The sequence below is a fragment of the Dicentrarchus labrax genome, unplaced genomic scaffold, assembly GCF_905237075.1.
Source record: "Dicentrarchus labrax unplaced genomic scaffold, dlabrax2021, whole genome shotgun sequence".
Taxonomy (NCBI): domain Eukaryota; kingdom Metazoa; phylum Chordata; class Actinopteri; family Moronidae; genus Dicentrarchus; species Dicentrarchus labrax.
In genome coordinates this window covers 13,220,926-13,242,900 of record NW_026136724.1, presented here as the reverse complement: position 1 = coordinate 13,242,900, position 21,975 = coordinate 13,220,926, and the positions used below count along the sequence as shown (strand labels likewise).

The 21,975-nt window shown below is 39.0% G+C and overlaps 2 protein-coding genes across 2 annotated transcripts; both read right to left on the bottom strand.

Moving 5' to 3' along the window:
- Positions 1-1,499: 1,499 nt before the first annotated feature.
- On the bottom strand, positions 1,500-11,774 carry smo (smoothened, frizzled class receptor). The gene is made up of 12 exons (XM_051392832.1): positions 11,018-11,774; positions 9,277-9,476; positions 8,687-8,896; positions 8,383-8,555; positions 8,054-8,273; positions 7,816-7,939; positions 7,550-7,642; positions 7,113-7,221; positions 6,210-6,395; positions 5,408-5,556; positions 4,559-4,693; positions 1,500-4,338 (listed from the first exon to the last, which is right to left on the bottom strand). The coding sequence occupies exons 1-12, from the start codon at positions 11,280-11,282 to the stop codon at positions 3,716-3,718; spliced, it is 2,487 nt and encodes an 828-aa protein (XP_051248792.1). The 5' UTR covers positions 11,283-11,774; the 3' UTR covers positions 1,500-3,715.
- A 3,585-nt stretch (positions 11,775-15,359) lies between these two features.
- tspan33a (tetraspanin 33a) lies at positions 15,360-21,266 on the bottom strand. Its single transcript, XM_051392844.1, has 8 exons — positions 20,922-21,266; positions 18,728-18,785; positions 18,348-18,475; positions 17,774-17,848; positions 16,950-17,045; positions 16,656-16,784; positions 16,382-16,540; positions 15,360-16,264 (listed from the first exon to the last, which is right to left on the bottom strand). Exons 1-8 carry the CDS (start codon positions 21,021-21,023, stop codon positions 16,163-16,165), a joined length of 849 nt encoding a protein of 282 aa, XP_051248804.1. The 5' UTR covers positions 21,024-21,266; the 3' UTR covers positions 15,360-16,162.
- Between the last annotated feature and the right edge of the window lie 709 nt (positions 21,267-21,975).

The window sequence follows — 21,975 nt, the reverse complement described above, 5'->3', positions numbered from 1 at the left end:
CCTCTAATGCACTTGCAACTGTTGTTGTTCTTAGTTTGTGCCTCTCGTGTAGGCCAGTTAACAACACTCACTGATGGTATTTCTAGAATTCTCCCCTCCAGAAGAGGGTGTAACTATCTAGATGAAAAAATATACCATCTGTGCATAATAAAAAAGACTTTTAATCCTTCCTTTAACCCATAAGTTTTCTTGAAGGAAAATTATGGGGGATATACCACAGAGCAAGTGGAACTCATAGAACACATTTCTGATGTTGTTTCTTTTTAAATGTCAAATATTTGTTTTGTGACATATAAGTCACAATGGGCGTTTTAGGTAAATAAATACTATTAATACCTTAATAATTTGATATTAATTTTTTGTTTATATTTCTTCAAATATACTTTAAATTGGACAACAGGGCATATATTAATTCTAAATAATTGAAACAGTGAAATTAATTGAGGGGCTTATTACCTTTTTTGTTATTGTGACACAGACGTCACATCAGATTTTCCATGACAACTTTACGGTTAAAAGCCAGATGTGACATATACGTCACAGCAACATTTTCATAACTTGTTTTATATTATTTTGTTCAGGAAATATGGTCAGAACAGATTAAATGCAATACAATACACACTATTAAAGCACTAGAATTGTTAAATGGGTTTAAATTTACGTTAGTAACAAAAAACAAGCTTTTTGAATTTAGCCATTTCCTTAATTTCTGTCATTTCTGTCATTTCAGTCACACCCACACTTTGGAGGGGACACTTTCCTGTCACGGTCACATGATTGTCATATGACCACCACACCAGGATGTTTTGTAGAAGTCACTTAGGGACTTGAGTTAAGGTCAAGCATAAAGCTGTGTATGGAAGATTCAAGGACATTTAAAGTGTTTGTGACACACGTGTCACCATGGGTTCTTATGGGTTAACTACGGGTTGCAACTCTTATTTGCAAATCCATCCTCTTTCCATTTTATTTCTAAGTCCCCCTCCAATCAAAAATATGTTTTCCTTCTTGTTCCTTGTATGCAACTAATACAAGTGAAGTAGGAGATATCTTGTACAGGAAAACTTTATAAATGAGCAACATTTGTATATTAATAGATTCTGTAATTTCTAATGAGGTAGACTTAGATGCTTTTTGGGGGATTTTAATATCAAAATTAAATGTTTTTAGTGGGGAAAAAAACATATCAGACACACATTACTGTTTCAAGCTGATTATTTGCATACATGTTTTAATACGTGTTTGGGGGGATCTTTCATTTTAGGTTCACGTTATACGAATTGAATGAAAGGATTTGTTTGTATTAGGAAAAAGAGGTGCAACTTCACAGGTTAAAAACCTTTTCTTATCATTTAGCTGACAGAATATTTTTTTAATTTAGGTAGTTGGAAATGTTTTTAAGTAGGCTATGTATTAATTACCTTCATAATAGTGGAAAACATTGTTAAATGGGTTTCTGGGTCTTTTAAAGGACAGCAGGTAACAATCACACAGAAAAGTCTAGGGTTACTTTTATTTACATATAAAAACAAAAAAATACAGCTGCACAGTCAAAGTGACAGTTATCTTTTTTTTATACACAGTTGGGAGACTAAACACTGAAAGCAACACAAGGCCTGCTGGTGGACCTAAATCATTTAGACAGCTCACAAAAACAAAATTTATTACTTTTCAAGACATAAAAAGTGAAACATAATTTCCAAAGTAATCTTCATTTAATTTCTTTATATGGTAACCTTTGAACATAAACGTTTGTGGATTTCAGGTATGCTTTTTTTGTTGCCAAACTCACTTTATTGTTATCATAGCAGTGTGGTAACTACTAATAACATAAATAATTCTCTATCATACAAATCAAATGAATAACTAGACACGTACATCAGACAAACTAATTTGCAATCGGCTAAGAAGCGGCCTATCACAGTCTACTTCAGCATCATTTATCCATATTGAGCGTAACATGAAAATACTAGGGGGGATTTTGGTTACAGCACAAGTACAGTGACAACTTTTTATAGCATAGTTGACTCTTCCCTTTTTATTTATCATATCAGCAGAGTAATCAAGTGATTCGATATATAAATCTGTACAAACAATACCCTTATTGAGGTATCTATGAACAACCTATATACAGTACACACATTTAGAAAGAGAGAGACAGAAAAATAGATGCATTCGGGCAAAAAGTGACTTCTAAACCCACTGCAGTCTAAAAAATGCAACATACAAAAGGTTTCCAACTGGGCTGAGGAGAAGAGGAAACACTTATGAAGGCCAGTTTAGACTGAATATATACAACAGATAAACAAAAGTAGAGATACAGCTGTAAAAAAATAACTTTTAAAAATAATTGTACAAGGAGAAAGGTTGTTCTGAAATATACAAGGAGAACTTATTGAGAAAAGATCGTCATTTAATACATTTTTCTCCAGGCAAACAATAAGCTGATTGTTGGTTTATTGCACCATAAAAAGAATTAGTATGTATAGCTGATTGAAGAGGAACTTAACATCGATGAAAGTCTTGAGTTTACTGACCTCTAGTAGTTTAACCTTTCACCTTGCTGTAGTGATGTACAGGTGTACTTAAAGTGATGCTGGGTGGGGTCGGAGGTTTAACAGTCTTATAACTTTTAACCAGAGAAGGCAGTGCAACTCTTCAGCCTGGTTTTAACAAAATCCTGTCAGAATTTGTTTGCAAATGTCAATAACATGAAGAAAAGTAAGGACAATATAATAAACAATATACAATATAATAAAAGTGAAACTGTGAGACTGATGTATTTGACTTAACTAAAACACCCAATTGTATACAAAATGAGCTTATGATCTTAGACAGATTTTCATTTCTTTTAGTTCTTTCTGGCTTTTGTTTAAGTCCCAGTGTGTGTCACAAATTCTTTAAACTTCTCAAAGTCACTTATAATAATAATTTCTGTGATATTAGTAATAAAAGGGAAAGGGAGATAATGGTTAGTACCTCAAATTAACTTTACATAAACACAAGTAAATGGCTAAATAGTAGTAGGAAGACAGAAATTGAGTCTTAAGAACATTAAAATATAATGAAAAGAAGACCTGGGTTAAACAGTATTTGCAAGTAGCCCGTCGCATTTTTTTTTTTATTACCTGTATGGTGTTCTGTATGAATCAGGTTTTACTGCCCTGGGACAGCTCAAATAATTATAATACAAGCAGTCAATCCAAGATTAAGAATACATCTGACTTTGAAAAGTTTTATCAACTGCCTACATCATCAAATCTCCTTACTGGTAATTCCAAAGAGAAGTTAGCAATTCATCCTTGACACCTTACCCTGCCACATGTAGAGTTTAATGTTGTCACAAGCAGGGCTGAGCTGGCAGATGAACGCATAGGGGGTTCAGAATAAAGGTATCGGTTTCAAGCCATATAAAGTTTAGCTGCCTCAATTGTCTTGTCATCAAGGAGTTGCCTTTGAAATTTTATTGGACACAAAGTATAAAAAATATTTTTTCATTAACTTATTCACAACATATTTTTTCACTTTATCCCTTTGCTTTTTCTAAAAAAAAGAAAATGAAAATAAAATAAAACACTGACCAGCTTAGTTCCATCTTGTTCTCTGCTCTGGGCATTGGGAATTAGGTGCACTTTAGTAAGAATTTTGAAAGTATCCAGCACTTTTTGCAGCTTACTGTCTGTGTACCACAAAGCAATAAATTGGAGCTATGCTCTTAAAAGTCAGAGTCAGCATCCATGAGCTCCGCCTCCATTAAATTGGTCCGGGAGTGAATTGGTCCATAGCCGGCCCTTCGGCCCGCTGGTACCCGAGCCACGTGGGCTAACCTCTCTGACAGCCCGTCGGTGAGCTCCATCTCCCTGGGATAGCGGGAAGATCTACTGGGCTGCCAGGTGGAGGCTGAGGGGAGGCAGCGTGGGCCAAGACCCAGATCCTCTGGGCGGTCATTGAAGGTTAGAGGGTCAGAGATCAGGCCGCGGCCATAGCTGTTCCAACTGCTCTGGTATTGCGGGTAGGGGCACCTCTCCTCACACGACAGGGGGTGGGAGGGTTGGGAATCTGGGTAGGACCCTGGCAGGACTTCCTCCTCCAGCTTCTGTTGTTGCCTCTGCTGTTCCCGCAGATTGGCAACCAGACTGGGGTGGCATGGCAGCTTGGGCAGGCGAGGCACTGAGCTACGACCAAACTCACGCTGGCAATAAGCCTGGTGGTCCCCCGCCTCCTCCACTGGACGCACCTCCTTCTTCCTCTTCTTCTTCTTCTTTTTCCGCTTTATCATCTCTGGTGAAATCTCTGCCTCCACCATCCACAGCCTGTTCCTCTCCTCTGGAGGCGGCACTGTAAAAAAAACACAGCAAACAACAGAAAATAAGTTGGTGTTTGACTTTCTTCAATAAAGAAAAGGGGAAAAGATGAAAAAGGAGGGCAAAACATGAAAGCAAAAAAGGTAAAGAAGTACAAAACACAGACAGCAGGGAGGGATGAGGGAACATTTGAAATCCTCTGCATATGCAGAGAGGTAGGCGTTAATGTCAGAGTCATTGCCTCCAGCACTCACCTGGAGTACCAGTGGGAGTAACGGAGATGTCCTGAGGCAGGATGGCACCTCGCCTGGCCACCATCTTGGTCACATGCTGCGCCCAAGCTGATGACACATCATTCGACGGCTCATTTAGGTCAAAGTTGATTCCAGCTATGAATGAGAAAAAGACAAGCCACAAACTCTCCATTTAGGGACAACTAAGGACAGATTCAACCTACTCTTAAAGACTCCCCTGTGGTGCTGCTAGAGCGCTGAACTGCTCCAAGTTAAACAAGCATGGCAGCCACAGCAGCCTCACAGCTTACGTGAGTAATGTGTCATTCAGTTCTTAGCTACAGACATAACAGTTGACCCTGAGTGTGCAGCCTCTATGCCACTAAAAAGCAAATGGAAAATCTTTTCAAGCCAAATGTGAAGGAAAAATAACATATAGTGGTCCACAAAGCGTGTTAATCATTACCTCAGCACATGCCGGAATTGAATGAATTACAATTTGTTTGTGGTGCTCAAAGCATTTAAATACAACATTTAAAAACTCTTGTACCAAAGAAATAGTCCCGACAAGGAAACCCAAAAATATCTGTATGGCTAGATACCTCTAGAGCTATGTGTGTGTGAGACATGAGATATAATTTTGACTATAAGACGCCTTGCAGTTTCAGTTATTTACCACAAGGTGGAAGTATGCACACATCTCCCTACAAGGCTTCCACTGTTTTATTTTTCACCCCAAATAGTGAACAATATAGCAAACATTGACGCAAATGTAACTTACTGCACTCTAATTCATCCTAAATGATCAGTTTATGTTCCCACGGAGTTAAGGGTTAGGGTCATTTTTAATGAATCCACTGAAGTACTCACCCACTGGTCCATCATGGGACACGGTGTGCATGCTGAAAGACATTTCTTTCTCTGGGTCCTTGTGAAGCTCCTTCCTCATTGCAAATGCCTTGGCAATCATCTTGCTCTTCTTTATCCTCTTGGGTTCATTGTCACTACGGCCAATAATCCTGACACAGGAACACAAGGCAGGTTGAGAAAGAGAGACCACAGGTAATAACAACACCTGGTATAATAACACCTGGGCCACTTAAGATTCTCTAATGCCATCAGCAGCTATATGATCTTGGCCAAGGTGCTGATTTCTTACATGTTCTCTCATTTTACATCACACTGGATGAGACTAAAGCCTAAACTGAAAACAATGATTTCAAGAATTACTGTTTTTTTTTTTTTTAATCTGGAAGGAAACAAATTCCTGAGAGTAAAATCCAAGTCACAGTGAGCCCTTGTGAGCGCTGTTCTTAAACCAGGGATTAACAGATCAGAGCAGCAGACCTAAATGCACACATTGGCACACACAGCAAGATTTTGACTACATTTATGCCTCCATACTTTTAAATGATCAGGGGGAAAATATCCAGTTCTGGCAGGGAAACTCTGCTTGGTTAGTACATGTCTGGGTGCATAGAACTTAAGACTTTTCCCACACTGTCATATCTACCACCATATATGGAATTGGACAGACATGATGGGAACACAAGCAATGAGAAGAGACTGATAGAGATTTCAAACAACCAATCTATTAATATCCATCTACTTTAGAGGTACAACCATAGCCACAGTCTGTTTTAATGTTATATTTCACTTGATTTTTGCTTACTTGCACCAGGTCCGTTTCCAGATGAGGATGGTGGCCTTGGTCCAGACCCAGGTACTCATAGCGATTCCCGTCCCAAACATGGAGAACAGGTTGATTTTCTCCACCATCAGACTGGGCCGGTTCTTAATGGTGCACTCTGGGATTGGCTTGTTGGTCTGAGAAGCGATTGTCACATTGGCTTCGCACCTGTTTAAAATATCACAGACATGATCATTCCATGTCTCTACCGTGCCCCATGTGCCTCCCGCACCTTCTAGCCATATGACTGGGGTACATTCAAATGCAGGATCTGGCAAATAAGGAATAAGAAGTGGTTTACATTTTTGAGGCTAAATTAATTCCAATGCAGCCAGTGTCAACACTGTGGGGAAATAGGTCTGCATTCACCGCTGTAAGCTGAGCGGTTGAGCAGCGGTTTGGAGTCTCAACAGCATCAGTTTGTGGATTTCTCTGTGCAGGGTTTAGCTATGAAGTAATTCTGGCAGGTGTAAACCTTTGCTACCACGCGATGTAGTAACAAGATTAATTGAGCGTGTTTTAACAATTCATTCTATTTTGTCATTTTACTATTTTATTATAAAAATTGTATTATAATAAATTATTTTGTGTAATATTTAATGACTTAATTTGTTTGACTTTAATCTTGTATTGTCTTAACAACTCATATTGTATTGCTTTCTTATTTACTTCACTGTACTGGTCTCTAAATTCTGTTCATAAACTGTTTTGTCAATCTCTCATAAAGCACTTCGAATTATATTTTATTTTTTATTATTATTTGTGATAGGTGCTATATAATTAAAGCTTGATTGATTCATTAATTCATTCATTCATTCATTGAACAAAAGTGCAGCAAATCACAGGATTTCTGACACCTAAAGAGGAAAAAAATGAAACACTTACAGCACATATTCTCTGAAGCTCCTCTCCCATTCAGCCTGGTTGAAGAAGTCGTAGAAGTGGCAGCCAAAGGTGATTAAAACAAAGCCAAAGGCAAGGAATCCAAATATTCCTGACAAGGAGAAACAAAACAACCAATCAGGTGTGAGATACCGGACACTGCACTGATTTCAAAGCCATAAACTGGCGATATTAGTTCACAAAGATCCAACAAAAATGTTCATATTCTGTGTTTATTGTACCCAGTGACATGCTGCCTAAGACTCTTTAGACATTTCATTTCTTCACCTAACGCTTAGTTTAACCACTCCAAACTCACCCGGAGAAAAAAATCTCCAAACTGATCATAACCAGGGTGTTTTTTTTACCCTCGTTCTGTTTCACAGGTCACCAGTGTGGTGTGAAATAGCAACAGATGAAAGACAAGAAAGAGAACATACCAAGTCTCAGCATCGTCTCATTGATTTTGCTGGCCGCTTTCTCACTCAGAAGTCCAGGGTGGTTGCTCTTGATGGAAAACAAAGTCATGACACCTACAAAAAAAAAAGAGCGATGTACTCAATTAGTCAGTGTTGGTGAGATTGGCTGTGGGGGGGAACCAAAGCTGAGAGATTTGGATTGAAGGGCTAAAACTGCTCCTCCAAGGTTAGTCACTGAGCTCTTTGACTGTTGCTATAAATGGGTCAATGGTTTTTGAGTCACTCACCCCGAATGAGGAAGTAGCCACCAACAACAAGCACCACTCCAATGGGAGCCAGCACAAACCCAGCACGGTATCTGTAGTTTTTATAGCCCACAAAACAGATCCCACTCACAGAGTCTCCATCCACCTGTTGAACACCACACAATGGAGCCACAATGAATGAAAGTGATGGCAGTTAAACAGAAAAAAGCTCTTTTCTCTTGACTAGAAAACTTTTTTCAGTTTTAGTATCACATTTTACCTCAGCGATAGCCAGGATGGCCACAGTGAGGACGAAGGGGATGGACCAGGTGACCATGTGGAAGTAGGAGGTCCTGCCAGACAGAGGTTGGTGGGTGGTGCCCAGGGCCTTGAAGGACGTGTGCCAGGCATAAGTCAGCATGACGAACCAAATCACACCAGACATCAGGGAGTAGTACACAATGATGAAGATGGTGACACATGACAGCGTCTCTGAAGACCTGTAGGGGTCAGCACAACATGAATGTGATTTTTAGGGCTTTTTTTTCTGTGATCACATCAAATCAAGCTAAGTGCAATTTAATCGGACAGTTGAAGATATTCACTTACGAGGGCTCCCCAAGTCGCATGGTGTTGTCGCTCTTGCACACAATCTCGTCGCGCGCGCCATCCAAGAACTGGGCCAGCCAGCCGATACTACCCACAAAGAAACAGGCATTGATGTAGAAGAGAATGACAGCTGGGTAGCGGTTGGAGTTCTTCCAGTCGGCAAGAAATGTGGCCTGAAATGGAGGAAATTATGAAAGTCAGACGGGAATACCCTTTACATAAAAAAGTTAAATCTCTTGACCTTCGAATCAAAATGACAAGAAAGACAACACAGACAATTACGGGCGCTGTAATTTTGTCTCACCAGAGTGAAGAAGGTGCAGAGGAGGGTGATGGTGCCGAAGTAAGCAATGTAGGCATGCATGTCATTGTGCTCCTCCTCGGTGAACAGCGGGTTGTCACACTGGATACCGCAGCCCTCCACATCCTTGTACCAACTGGACTGAATGTCTGTCTTCACCAGGGGAGCTTCACACTGGCCTGATGTGTTGAACTTCAGCTTCTGCACCTCATTCTGCACGCGAAGGGGAAAGGTGTGCTTTTAATCAACTTTGGTGAGTCGGGATTACATACAGCAATATTGTGTAAAGTTGTTATTATAGAGAAAGAAATGATGGAAGTCTCACATAGTCCTCCCTGCACAAATGGCTGAACTTTACATTTAATTTAATGATAATGAGAAAAGCAAACAACTCTGCAACTTTGTGAAGCTACAACCAGCAAATGTTAAGCATTTTTATATTATTAAATGTTTCAGCACTACTAGAATGCATTCACCCTGCTAGGAAATCCAAGAAGGCTGCTCTCAAGTTGGCCCTGAGCTGCAGTGAAAAGAGACTTTCCCTTTGGGGATCAATTAAGTATCACACAACATTACGTAACAATGAAGCTTACCGAACAGCCCACAGGGAACTGGTCACATTTGAGGAAGTTTGGCCAGCCTCTCTCCTGGTCCACGATGCTACATGGACGACGCGTCGCCAAACACAGGCTCTGGCTGGGCAGCTCAACTCGACCATTCTCACATTTGGGCATGTAGACGGCACACAGCAAAGGCTGGATGACTGACCAACAGCGAGGAGCGTTCCGCAAACCTAGAAGAGAAAGACAGACACTGACATGAGATACGTACAACAAGATATGGGCTGCATTTATCAAACTGATGGTGGTGGTGATCAGCATTATGATCAATATATTAATTACCCAAATCTGGAAGGTGGAGATGTGCACATACACATAAATAGAAGTTATGATAGGGCCAGGAAAATAAAAGATTAGATAGTTTGATTAGAACTGACTCATTCACATCAAACTAACTGTATCGGCAATTTTTAAAATAGATTAGGCAACAGAAAATTGATTGTCAATACATAAAAATAAAAAAAGACAAACATTTGCTGATTCCGGCTGCTCAAATGTGAGGTTTTGCTATTATTCTTTGTAATATATGCTAGTCAAATAGGGTCAAGAATTCAAAGACAAATTATGACGGCATTTCTGACACTTTATAGACAAATTGATTAATCGGGTTAATAACCTGCAGATTTAATGATATGGAAAATAATCTGTAGTTGCTTCCCTAATTACAACTGTCATAAAAACAGTATGCAAATATTTATTTGAGAATAGTCCTGATAAAGAAGTTGTGATATACCAGGACATGTTGTATAATGGACAAAGTTTCCAGCAACTGCCAACAATTTCATAGAAACAGTCAAAAGCATAATAAAGAATTGATATAAATATATTTATATAATATAAATATTATTATAATGTAATAAAGCATCACAAAGAATAATGCAGATGACAAACATTTCTCTACTTCAGCGTGAGCATAGTGAGAGATATCATATGAACGGGTGATAGTTCTCTCCCCCATCTGCTGTAACTTACACAGGAGCCAGAATAAACCATATCCCACAATACAAATGAGGCTCCTTATAACACATGTCATCAAATCTGGCTCATTTGGGAGACCTTGACACCTGTGAGGCAGGGACCTGGGTCTAACAGGTCATTAGTGGGTGCTTATGAATGTGAAAGTCGTCTTGCAGGATATCTACAGTCCAAGGTTAAGTGAGACTCTCCTATTGTTTGCTCTCTCACACCTATGAGTGATTCCCTTTGTAGCCTTTAATGGCTTTTAACCCTTCATTTCCTGTTGAGGCTCTCTTCCTATCTCTCCTGTCTCTGTATTTGAGATCTCTCATTGTCACACCAATTTACATTAGTACTACATTAATTTTATTCTGAATATTCTTGTGCAGTGACGAAAAACACAATCAATTAACAAACTGATCCCACTGCTTATTTATTTATTATTGAATTACTACAAATTAAAAGCCTGGAAGAAAATGTATCATTGCTATTTGATGACAAAATAATCAAAACCTTCAATTTACAGTAGTCAATAATTGATTTATAGTGAAATTATAATATATTATACAGTATAATTAAAATTAGCAAGCCAAGTTAATGTCCATAATAACACTACAGCCTATGTATTGACAGTAGGCTCATTTTTGGCTGATCTCTTAAGCTACAGTTATAACAGTTTTTTTCATTGGGTTGTAGGTTATCATTCTGTAGGCACTGAAATGAGACAGAGCATCTTTTATCCTTCTTTAAAACTCACCAGACCACATGGTCAACTTCTCAAAAGCCTCTTCTTGGGTGCTGGAGTCCTCCGCCAGGATCAGAGAAGTATGCGTGTACGGTAAAGGCGATCCCAGACATGTGTTGTACTTAAGAGCCTCGCAAGTTGTGGTTTTCTTGCAGTTATCCTCAAATATGGTCCCGTTTGGAGACAACACCGCACCGGAGCCCGAAAGCCAGGCAGCCCAGACCCAAAGCATCCCGTAAAATCCAACAATGGGGCTCCTGCGACCCTGGGAAGACATCTTGTGAGAGAGATTCAAGTGTGCAAAACTGAGATTACTTTGACTTCTACTGCTTCAAATTATCCCGGTTCCCAGGAAACCCAAAGATGGAGTTTTCTTCATTAGATTTCGAATAGGTTCCCAAACGCGGCATGGTGAGGAAGAATCTGCGGGGCGCTTCAGAGTTTTATCGCAGTCCTCCCAAACTTTTTTATTCTGCACTTCTCGTCCGATCCTTGCTGGATCCTCCTGAATTCCTTCATTATCTAAATCCCAAACTCCACACACAAACACACACACACACACACACACACACACACACACACAAAACTGTCCTCGGCTTTTAGAGAAAGCGCACCATCAACTTAAAACCATACAAAGTATTCCTTTGAAGCATTTCGGCTGGGTATGAAAAAGACATCAGGCCGAGAAAAGTTGTGGATTCGCCCTCCCCCCACTTCCAAAAAACTTGCCATGAAAAAGTCTGGATCTCTGTAATAGGATCTCAAGCTCAGATGCACCACCCCTTTTCCACAGTCCCCCCCCCGCCCCCCCCTCCCCACCTCCTTTTTTATGCTGGCAGAAAAATAAGATGATCAATTATCCCATATCTCCCTGCGTGTCCCAGGAGGGGATTTTTTTCTCCGGGTGAGGTGTCTGATGAGAGCTTTCTCGGGCTGTGTTGTGTTCCTGAGTTGCAGCTCGGTGTCTGGTTGTTTTTTTTGTCTCTGGTATGCACATGGTGGGGGAGAGCCAGGGCAACAAAACCTCCCCTCCCATCCCCCCTCTGCAAGTGGAAGAATGTGCCTTATGGCAGGTCTTCTCAAAGTTTCTCATCTCAAGGACCCCCAAAACAACCCAGACCACCCATCTGATGAGGTTTACTCTCACATGGGAAGATAGTCTGTGCTGAGTCATACACCTGTAGGATTTTATTCAACATGTCACCCATGTCTCTCAGCTCTATGAAACTCTTTAAAGACCCCCAGGTGGTCCTCAGAACTACCAATCTACAAAACAATGCACAGCAGCTATATTACATAATCCATTCACATAAATATATTTAAAATGTGTGTGCACTAAAAAAAAAAAACTCGAATTTCAGTGAGGTGATGAAGAAGTATTTAAAAGAAATAAATATACTACTACTACTACTACTACTATAAAAATACTATTTTTGCTAAATAAATCCAGAAATATATTACTGTATATTTATATTAGCCCACATAACATACCACAATTATAGTTATAAGTATGAATAATAAATACATATAAACACATGTAGCATATTATATATATATATATGCCCAGTATATGTAATGTACACATCTTTGACAATAATAATACAATATCATAAAAGAAAACCATGATATGCCATACAACATACAGATAGTGTACATGTGGCCTAATGTGCACTGATGTTTGTTTCTGCAGATCATTATGTAAGCCTGTATTGAAGAGTAATCTCCTTTGTCCTCATCCATAGAATACAATGTACCTTTCTATTAGAGATTTCTATTAAAGACTTTATAATAAAAATAAGTTATAGCCTACATCAGAAATTCTGTCAAACAGATTTGTTTATGTTTCTAAATGCCTTTTATGCCTGTATATTGGTGGCTGTTTGCCTTAAAATGATTACAGTCAGAACCCTAATAATAGTGTAAGATTTACAGGACATTGTGAAAAGTTAGTGAACATGTTTATATGGCAGTAGTGAGCATGTGAGTGTCTGTGTGTGGGAGGGAAGGAGTAGAGGGACACAGTTAATACATTAAATCAGTTTCCTTTGGGACTTCCATAATGGACTGGGCTTCCTCTCATGGTTAAGGCGGCTGCAGGGATCTTCAAACACTGCTAAACATGAAATATTAACATACCTAAAACACATAAGACCTTATTTTATGCGGATTTAATGATTTTATTAATGTTTGAGAATATGCCAAAAACAAATTTCAAACTGGTCAAATCTCAACCATGGTGCTGTTGTTATCGCATTAATTGGACAGTGCACTTGTGGTATTTACATGGCTGCAGAGGCTTTGTTTCTCTCTTGGTGTTCTGAGAGTAAATCTGGGTTAATTTTGCTCCCTCCTCTCTCTCTCTCAGTCTGTGTGTGTGTCTGGGCCTCTTAGAAATCCACAGCAACATGGCCGCCTGAGTGAGTCAGAGGCAAAAACCAGGGACCACACACAGAGCCCTGGAGCCCAGGCCAACACACACTCACTCTCACTTACACACACACAGAAACACACTCACTATCATGAGAGACCTCAATAGAGCCGTAAGCTGCTGTTAGAACTGTCACTTTTTCATTACACTCAGTTGCTTTTACTAAATTATAACATGTTGCACCTCTGCCATCCCAAATGTTTTTTCACTCCTCTGTGCCATCAGCTTGCTGATACTGTAGATTTTGTTACGTGCGAAAGGGAAAAATTACAGTCAGCTTTAAACTAACATCGAAATGTCATGTTTAGATTTTGGACTTGCGTCAAAGGCTGACTGTTTCTGCTCCCAAAGATTACAGGCATCAGGTTTCAGGCTGGGAATGTCTCACAACTCAGGTTTTCATTTGCCAAGCAGAGAAACGGGGTGGAGATAAGAGGTTGTGTCGGTTTATGCTTCTTCACAGTTACATCAGGGGCAGATTTAGAGAAATATTCATGAGGCTGGCATGGAGACTGTAAGGAGTGGCAGAAATATATGATGATCTAATTGCAAACAATCACATATGTCAACAGTTGTTTGGAAAAGCCTCCAGATGAAGATATTTGAACTAAAGTTTTATTTCCAAATCTTCAGACATTTTTCCAAATACATGTATTTTTTATTGAACCTAAGCTACATCACTTTGACTAAAATGTGACCATAACAGATCATTAAAGTAATATCATTTTTTACTCATTATTTTTAATGTATATGTAATGTAAATTAATGTGTTAAATTTGACAGCATTTGACACCAAGCTGGGGTGGCAGCTCGGGTGGTCAGGCATTTTTAGGGGTGGCAGTTTCCAGCCCTCTAGATCCACCCCTTAGCTGCATTACACCTTTTGCCAGAGGGTGAAGAATGACAATATCAGATAAAGCTCTAGCAAATGTTCAGTCAAGAAGACAATTCTTTTGCATGTAGTTAATGTCTGTCTCCATCCTGCATTCACTTCTCTCATGCATATTTTCCTTGCTATCATTATCAGGGACTGTCTATTGATATCAGATGTTCTCATCAGCTGGTGTCATCTATCCAAAAGCACACCTGCATTTTAAGCATACCTTCTCCCCAACTCATTTACCAAAATCTCCCTGTAGATACCAAGTGCCAAAGACTTTCTGTCAAGACTCAATCATCATGTATCATGTTATAATAAACAGCTCTCTTTACTTTATCTCTTCGAGTTGAAATGGCAGCTATTCACTTGCAAAAACCTGGAAAATTTGCCTCAAGTTATCACATGATACCAAGAGATTAAATACTGAAATGTACAAGCCTTGATTGGTACTGTATCAAAACAACAGGGCAACAAAGAGGGTAAGATTAAGTTCATGTTTTAGTTCCTAGTAAATCTTCAAAGTCAAAAAACCCTTAACCACTGTCTGCTCACTGATTTGTCACAAATACAAACCCCGGCCCATCAACAAAACAACACTAGAGAACCTCACACACTTACTGTTTTCTTTCAGTGGTAAATCTGGAATTCCCCAATCCTTTTGTATTTTGGCTGAAACTGATTACAGAAAAAAAAGAAAAAAAGAAAAAGGATGAGGTGAGAATAGGATTGAAATGATGCATACAGGACTCAGAATATATCAGCCACCACATATGTTCAGAATATGTGTACAGAGCTCATGTGGTTTGGCAAACATTTATTTATAATAGCAGCAGACATGAGACGCACACTCCACAAAATCCAACTGCTGTGCAGCCATGCAGGCAGTCTGCTGCCTAAAATGTGAAGAGGAAATGACATCATGTGCAGTGTGAGGTCTCCGCAGGACAACCGAGCTGCCCAACATGGCCACATTACTATGGAGAGTTAGACCATCGGTGCAAACATTGTCTTTTCAGTTAATTGTCAAATGAAACACCTTAAAACCATTATGTAAACAAACTTTATTATACTGTTATACTGTTCCTTTTATGTAACAGGGGTACAAAGCATTCCTGGGGCTCTTTAATACTTTACTTTTAACATAAGCTTGTGAAAGTATACAAAACTACATGATAACTGATGCTTTATCTTTGGGAATGTATCAAGTAGAATGAATTTCCTATTTGACACAGGTATTAACTAAAAATTCAAAACATATGTATTAGGGTACCCATTAATACATGTCCAACGCATCACATAGCGATATGCAACATTACTGAGCATGCATAAGACTTTCTGTCTCACATTCTTTTTTTTTATTAAGTCTATACAATTATTATATGTTCAAAAATGCAATTCTTTTTTCAGTTAGTTGACATTTGCAACATCGTAGATATAGTTGACCAAAAAAAATGGATATACTGACGGCAGTTTTGAAGTGAAGGTCAACGATCCTGTCCATGTGACCATGAGCCCCCTCTGCCTCTGCTTTGGGTATTACTAACTATTGTATACAGTCAGTTCAAACATGGTCTATGTCCAGTAGGCGGCGACAGAGTCCTATTCCCCCATCTGCTTACTTTGTGTGGTTCTGACTTCGCCCTCCATGCAAAGTATTTGAAAGCACATTAATGGTTTGTCCACACGCTCGCTTAACACGAGTCTTGTGTTTTTAAGTCCAAGAGCAATGATACTGAATGCTCAATCCAGGCAAAGATGACAGATGTTATTTTAGAACTGGCAAAGACACTGGCTAGTGTCACCATGTTTTTGTTGCTGTTGATCAGAATCTGGTCTAATCCGGCCTGGGTCAGCTCCAAGGGTCAGAGCGGTGCTTGAGGTTGTAGTTCTGGAGCTCGATCTGGTCTTTGATCTGGTTGATCAAAATCTGAGACAAGAGAATGCCAACCAGCTGCAGAAGAGAAAGCACAAACAGAGGGCTCACCAGTTGGTTACATCTGCAAGTCTCTAGTCTTAAAAGGCTTAAGCACAATGTGTGTATTTGTGTGTACTGGTATGTATATCCTACCTGTGGTATGGCCAGTCCCAGGGCAACACCTCCCAGTAGGAACAGGTTACTGTGGATCCAGTTCACCAGTTTGTCTATGCAGCCATTGGTGTGGATGTACTCTCCAGCTTTAATGTACTCTAAATCCTGCATGCCGTGTCCACACATGGTGTTGATAACCTGCTCAAGTACATATACCATACAGTTAAAACACAAATAAATAAACAGGTTAAAAAAACAACAACAACACCAAACAACATAAAAAGGTTTTAATAAGTCTTTTAAAGAGAGTGACCTTGTCGTTGGTTGGGATGCAGCAGGAGAAGGGGACAGAGCATTTTTCTCTGCTGGGGTTGTCCTCTTTGCAGTTGAAATACATGTTCTGGGACCAGTCAGTGTATGTCACACCACCACAGCAGCCAAACTGGAAACACGCGAGAGGGAAGAAATTAGAAGATATGTCAGGTATCTGTGTATTTAGCTACAAACATTTTGTTAAGGCTACTGTTGCCTTGTTATTCATACTGACAAAATGATAATGACCCACAGTGGGTATAGTATGAAGTCTGTATTTAGTCAAATTACTTACCTCTTTCTGACCAAAGTCAATGAGGTTTTGCAAATCAATGTCTTCTCTGTAGTGGATGATGGCATCATTGATCATCTCAGTCACTTTATTTCGAGCCTTGGCAGAGTGTTGAAAAAAAGTACATTTAAGAGTATGTATGAAAATGCATTTTCACCATACACAGAATGGTTATATGTTGTGTCATAAAAGTTTAAATGTTTCATGTTCACATTAGGTGAATTACTAAGAAAGACCCATTAACCAATTTATGTGACGTAAGTTTTTGTCAACTAGGAGCAGTTACGATAAATATGATAATCCTGAGAAACTTTCTATCTAAAGTTTTTCTAATTCTTATTTAACATCATAAATTCAACTTCTTCTTAAACAAACAAAATCACATCTGACAGTCCTTCAGCAAAACTAGCAGCAGTTACAGACAAAGCCCAGGAGAGGACAGTGTTTTGCCATAATTTACAATTAGAAATGGACAAATGAAGCAAAGTCTAACCTAAGAAAGAGTTTATAAACAACTGTAGTTTTTTTTTTATGTACAGATGACTAGATATATATTCTATAATAAATATTTTGTAATGCTTCTAGATCTTATTTAGGATTTAGTTAAATCAATCACCAGAACATTTTAAAAGCATTTAAGGCACAGTCATTGTAATAATAATTATATATACATAATTATAATATAAACAAGTTATAATACCATTTGCATCTACTGAAGTTTTAAATAAGTTTTAAACATGACAGACATTTAAAAAAAAACATTTCTAGCAAATACATTTATGCGTACATTATTTTGATAGAGAAAATACTCCATATTGTTTCATTACCTTATCAGAGAAGATGAAGCCCAGGATCCCAGCAGCCAACTGGAGCAGGAAGATCACTGTCAGACAGATACAGAACTGTAGGGAGGAAAGAGAGATGGTTACAACACTGTAAAAAAAAAAAATCTGTTTTGGGTTAATTCTTTAGAAGACAGATTTCACAAGATCCTGCATCTCCATGCAAACTCAGCTGTTACTTGTTATCACTTCTACTCAGAGAAACTATACAGAAAAACACAAGAAACCTAAGAGCAGGGCCTTACAATAGAAAGACAATAAAGGCTGAGTTTCTTATTTTATTACACTGCTTTTATGTTTTTTCATTATAAAACAGTTTTTTTTTAACTTGTCATGAGTAGTATTCCGTATACAAGTGCAAATATTGTACACACAGGCACCAACCCTGTTTTTATTGAGCTAAAACTAAAATACTATTGAGATGATTTGGCAGCTGATGTTGACTGAGCTGGAATCTGACACCATTACCTCGACAGCATGTCATACAGCACGTCTCACAAAAATCTATAATTTTAAAATATATTAAAAGCCCGGTCTGGTTAGAAAACCCCTGACTTACTGTCTGCAGAAGGCAGATGTTTTCTCGCAGGGAGCCCACACAGCCACAGAAGGTGATGATGAACATGAGGACCCCCACGACCATCAGCATTACAGCGGGGTCCACTGACAGACACGCCAGAGCTGCCTCTGTGAAGAAGAAGAAAAGAGGGGTTCAAAGACTGATATGAAGAGAGCAACTGTGTTTGTATTAAAATGACATAATCATTCCTCCCAAACAGTAGCAGGAAACATGGATTTGTGTTTTTAGATCTTTCTTGGCGAAAGCAGTGGAAGCACAAAGCTAAAGAGCAAAAGCACCATCCTAACACTCAATACTCCCCCCGACTCACACTAAACATGAAGTAAGACTGTATGGTCTATCAGAGAAGGATCGTTTACCTGCATGTTTCATCATGCGAGCGTACACGCCGATTGACACCATCACCAGGGAGATCATCTGAAAACAGGGAGAAAAAAGATTTCCTAAGTTTTTCTGAATGATTACTGCATTTCAAAGTATGAGGCATAATGAGTGGAAGCCAAAGACCACCATATGTGATGTTCATACTTGTCCAGGGAGTGGCACAATTCACCAGAACACTTAATCGGTACATTTGAGTCATAAAGGTTTTGCTGATAGTATAAAAGGTTATTTTCCAAAAAAGTCCACGCTTGTTTAGCCAAGTGGAATCAGTGTTGAACTGGGGACCACAACATTCTCATTAGAAATGCAGATAAGGAGTTTTTGCCATCCACTCTGCTTTCAGTTGACTTAATCGACCTGGCAGCAGTCTGTACCTTTCCCTAAAAAAATAAAGACCCTTTCACTCAGCGCTCCTCTCTCGGTCTCAATAGAATAATAGGGAGCCCTCAGAAACACTCTTCCCACCCCGAATGAAATGGATCCAGTTACCAGCACACAGACACTGCACCTTCTTGGGGTGGGAGGGAAAAGCTAGATTTGTCTCCCTCATTTTGTAAAGGTTTGGTTTCACAGTGAATAAAATAGACATGACACCTGAGTTAAACAGGTAGATTTTTTTGCAATAATGTATGTTGTTGTTTAAGCCTGCAAGTCTAATGACATGTAACAGTTCTGTGAAATGTTATGCTCGATCTAAAACAAAATCACATTCGTGCATTGGCTACATAACTGATTCACTTATTCGGTTAATCATCATTGTACCAACTCACTAGACAGCTTGTGACCAAGACAAAATATGGACATTTCCTGAGATTACAGACAATCTAGACAGAAACTGTGCATTTGCAGTAATATTTGGTGTGTCCAATACAGAGCCTGTGTAGCCTGAGGCAACAAAAATGACAACAACACATTCCAAGTTGAAGAGCTTCAAGTTTTTACACAGCCTTATCCTGTTTGTACACGGCCAGAAGTCATGTTCACCACTGGAACGTGGCTGGCACATTCATACAGGTTTGTTTAAAAAGATGAAAGCTGAAAATGGATAAAGATAAGCTATGCAGACTTCATGATCTCTCAGATAAAGATGTAAAAAAGCACTCCTGAAAACTGAAAAACACCTGAAACTTCTGTTCTCAATAGATTTGAATGTTTCATATGTTTTTTCTCGATCAGAATCAAGAAAGTCTCCGCACACTCCACTAAACCCCAACAAGTTTAATCTGCAACAGCAGATCTGCTTTAAAATGTTTTGTAAGTCAGAAATCTCCTTATGTTGTTACAGTCCCTGAGCACTGAAACCCACTGATATGAACTTTGGTTTGTTAACAACCAACCGCTGAGCTTTGCTGTTACTTTAAAGTGAATCCTTTACTTTTACACTGAAGCTGTGCAATTATTAACATCATATTGTGGGAGACAAAATGCCAGTCAGACAGTACAACTAACAATACAATCAATGGAATCACCTGCTGTGTTCACCAGAGCTAGTTTGAAATACCACAGAACAAATCAAAGTTGGTGTTTCTTGGCAACTGAATATGTCATGAAAGGAACTAGCCTGAAATAAAACCACAGCACTTTGTTTACTGAGTATAGGTGTGTTATGCATTGACCACAATATGTGTGGGCCAAACAGGTTCTGAGCTTAAAATCCCCTGGGACAAAATCTGACAATACATTCCTGATTTGCAAAGTAAGAATAAGAACTTGGTCACTGTAAAATGGCTGAGCAGCAAACACCTGGTGTGTGTGTGTGTGTGTGTGTGTGTGTGTGTGTGTGTGTGTGTGTGTGTGTGTGTGTCAGCTGTGTATGTTAACTTCCCTTCTCCCATTTCCTGGGCACAGTTTCACTTTTTGTAAAAACAGAGAAGTTAATGAATAACTAAGTCAAATAAAGTGAGTGCTTCAACTCTCAGCAGACAAAATCTACATCTCACTCTTTTAGCTTAAACAGAAGTAGGAAACACAGTAAGTCTGACATTTGTAACCTGAAATAATTCTTATTTTAAATTAAAAAATGTAAAAAGTTTAATACTAATCTACCGGAGAACCAATCTGGCTTGCAAAGGCACAATGATTAACCTGCGCACAGAGGATAGTAAATAAAGGTCGCCACACTGAGATATCTTTGAGACCTTTAAGTTTAACAACATAAGAAACACTCACCCAAAATATTAAATTAAATATGAAGAGTAGATATTTGACAACTGGACTGACAAAGGTGTAGTCCTCGTCATATCGTGATGCATCTTTGCGTCTTCCTCCCATGGCGACAAGTATCCAAGCGTACTATCCACGTTTGCGCACAAATGAGCGTTTAGCTGTATCAATAACAAAACCAGTTTCGGTGGGTGAAACTAACAACTCTGAGCTGCTGATTTCCTTCTAATGCAATCCCACACGTATTTTCATGAGACTGGGTTGCACAGTGAGGAGTCGCAGGCTGCCGTCAGCGCTGGCAGGGCGTGAAGAAACAACTGGGTGTGTTACCATTGTATCTCACACCGATGATCATATGATACAACCTGGTGGAGCAGGGGGCTCCTGAATCCTCCTGAATGTAGAAAAAAAAGGTCACATGACTGACCCAGTGGATCTTAAGCAAAAGAAGAAACAGTTTGGTACTTTTTTAAAAATAATTAAGTGAAAAATTTGTGGGGTTTTTTGGGTACTTTCCTTCACTACGTATTTCCCCCATTAAAGTGCAATACTAAAACCTGTATTTACTTCAAGCTGAATGGATGTACTTAAGTAAACTCGTTTAAAGTGTTTATTTTGAGTATAGACACTGGTAAATAAATAGATGAGCCCGTTCATGATGAATGTAATATTGTATGACATATCACATCTTTCTGGTTGATTTTTAGACATGAATCGTTTTGATACCACATTATTAAAATATTATACGCCCTTTTTGCAGTGGTAATTTTGACTTGTCATAGCAGAGAAAGCCCAGATGTTACTAATAACATGAATGATGGTTGAGTTCCTTTAAGTGTGACAGTAAAGCATTACAGTGAGCCAGCATTCACAATACCAGCACCCTGAAGGTGAAGAAGCTAAATTAAAGATTCACCAACTTTGGCTTTACATGGTTTCCCTGTAGGCCTACAGGAAAAGGGTAACTAGAAACCAAAGCTTACAGAAAAATAGTTAGGTAAAAAGTACAATATTTGCCTCTGAGATGGAGTAAAAGTACATAAAGTTACATTAAGTGAAA

Excerpts from the sequence above, each read along its gene's own strand:
- smo (XM_051392832.1), bottom strand. The coding sequence starts at position 11,282 with ATGTCTTCCCAGGGTCGCAGGAGCCCCATTGTTGGATTTTACGGGATG. Across the intron at positions 8,897-9,276 it reads AGTTCCCTGTGGGCTGTTCG|AATGAGGTGCAGAAGCTGAA; the intron begins GTAAGCTTCATT and ends CTTCGCGTGCAG. Across the intron at positions 4,694-5,407 it reads GTCCCATGATGGACCAGTGG|CTGGAATCAACTTTGACCTA; the intron begins GTGAGTACTTCA and ends TCTCATTCATAG.
- tspan33a (XM_051392844.1), bottom strand. The coding sequence starts at position 21,023 with ATGGGAGGAAGACGCAAAGATGCATCACGATATGACGAGGACTACACC. Across the intron at positions 17,849-18,347 it reads ACATCTGCCTTCTGCAGACA|TTCTGTATCTGTCTGACAGT; the intron begins GTAAGTCAGGGG and ends TCCTCCCTACAG. Across the intron at positions 16,785-16,949 it reads TTGACTTTGGTCAGAAAGAG|TTTGGCTGCTGTGGTGGTGT; the intron begins GTAAGTAATTTG and ends GCGTGTTTCCAG.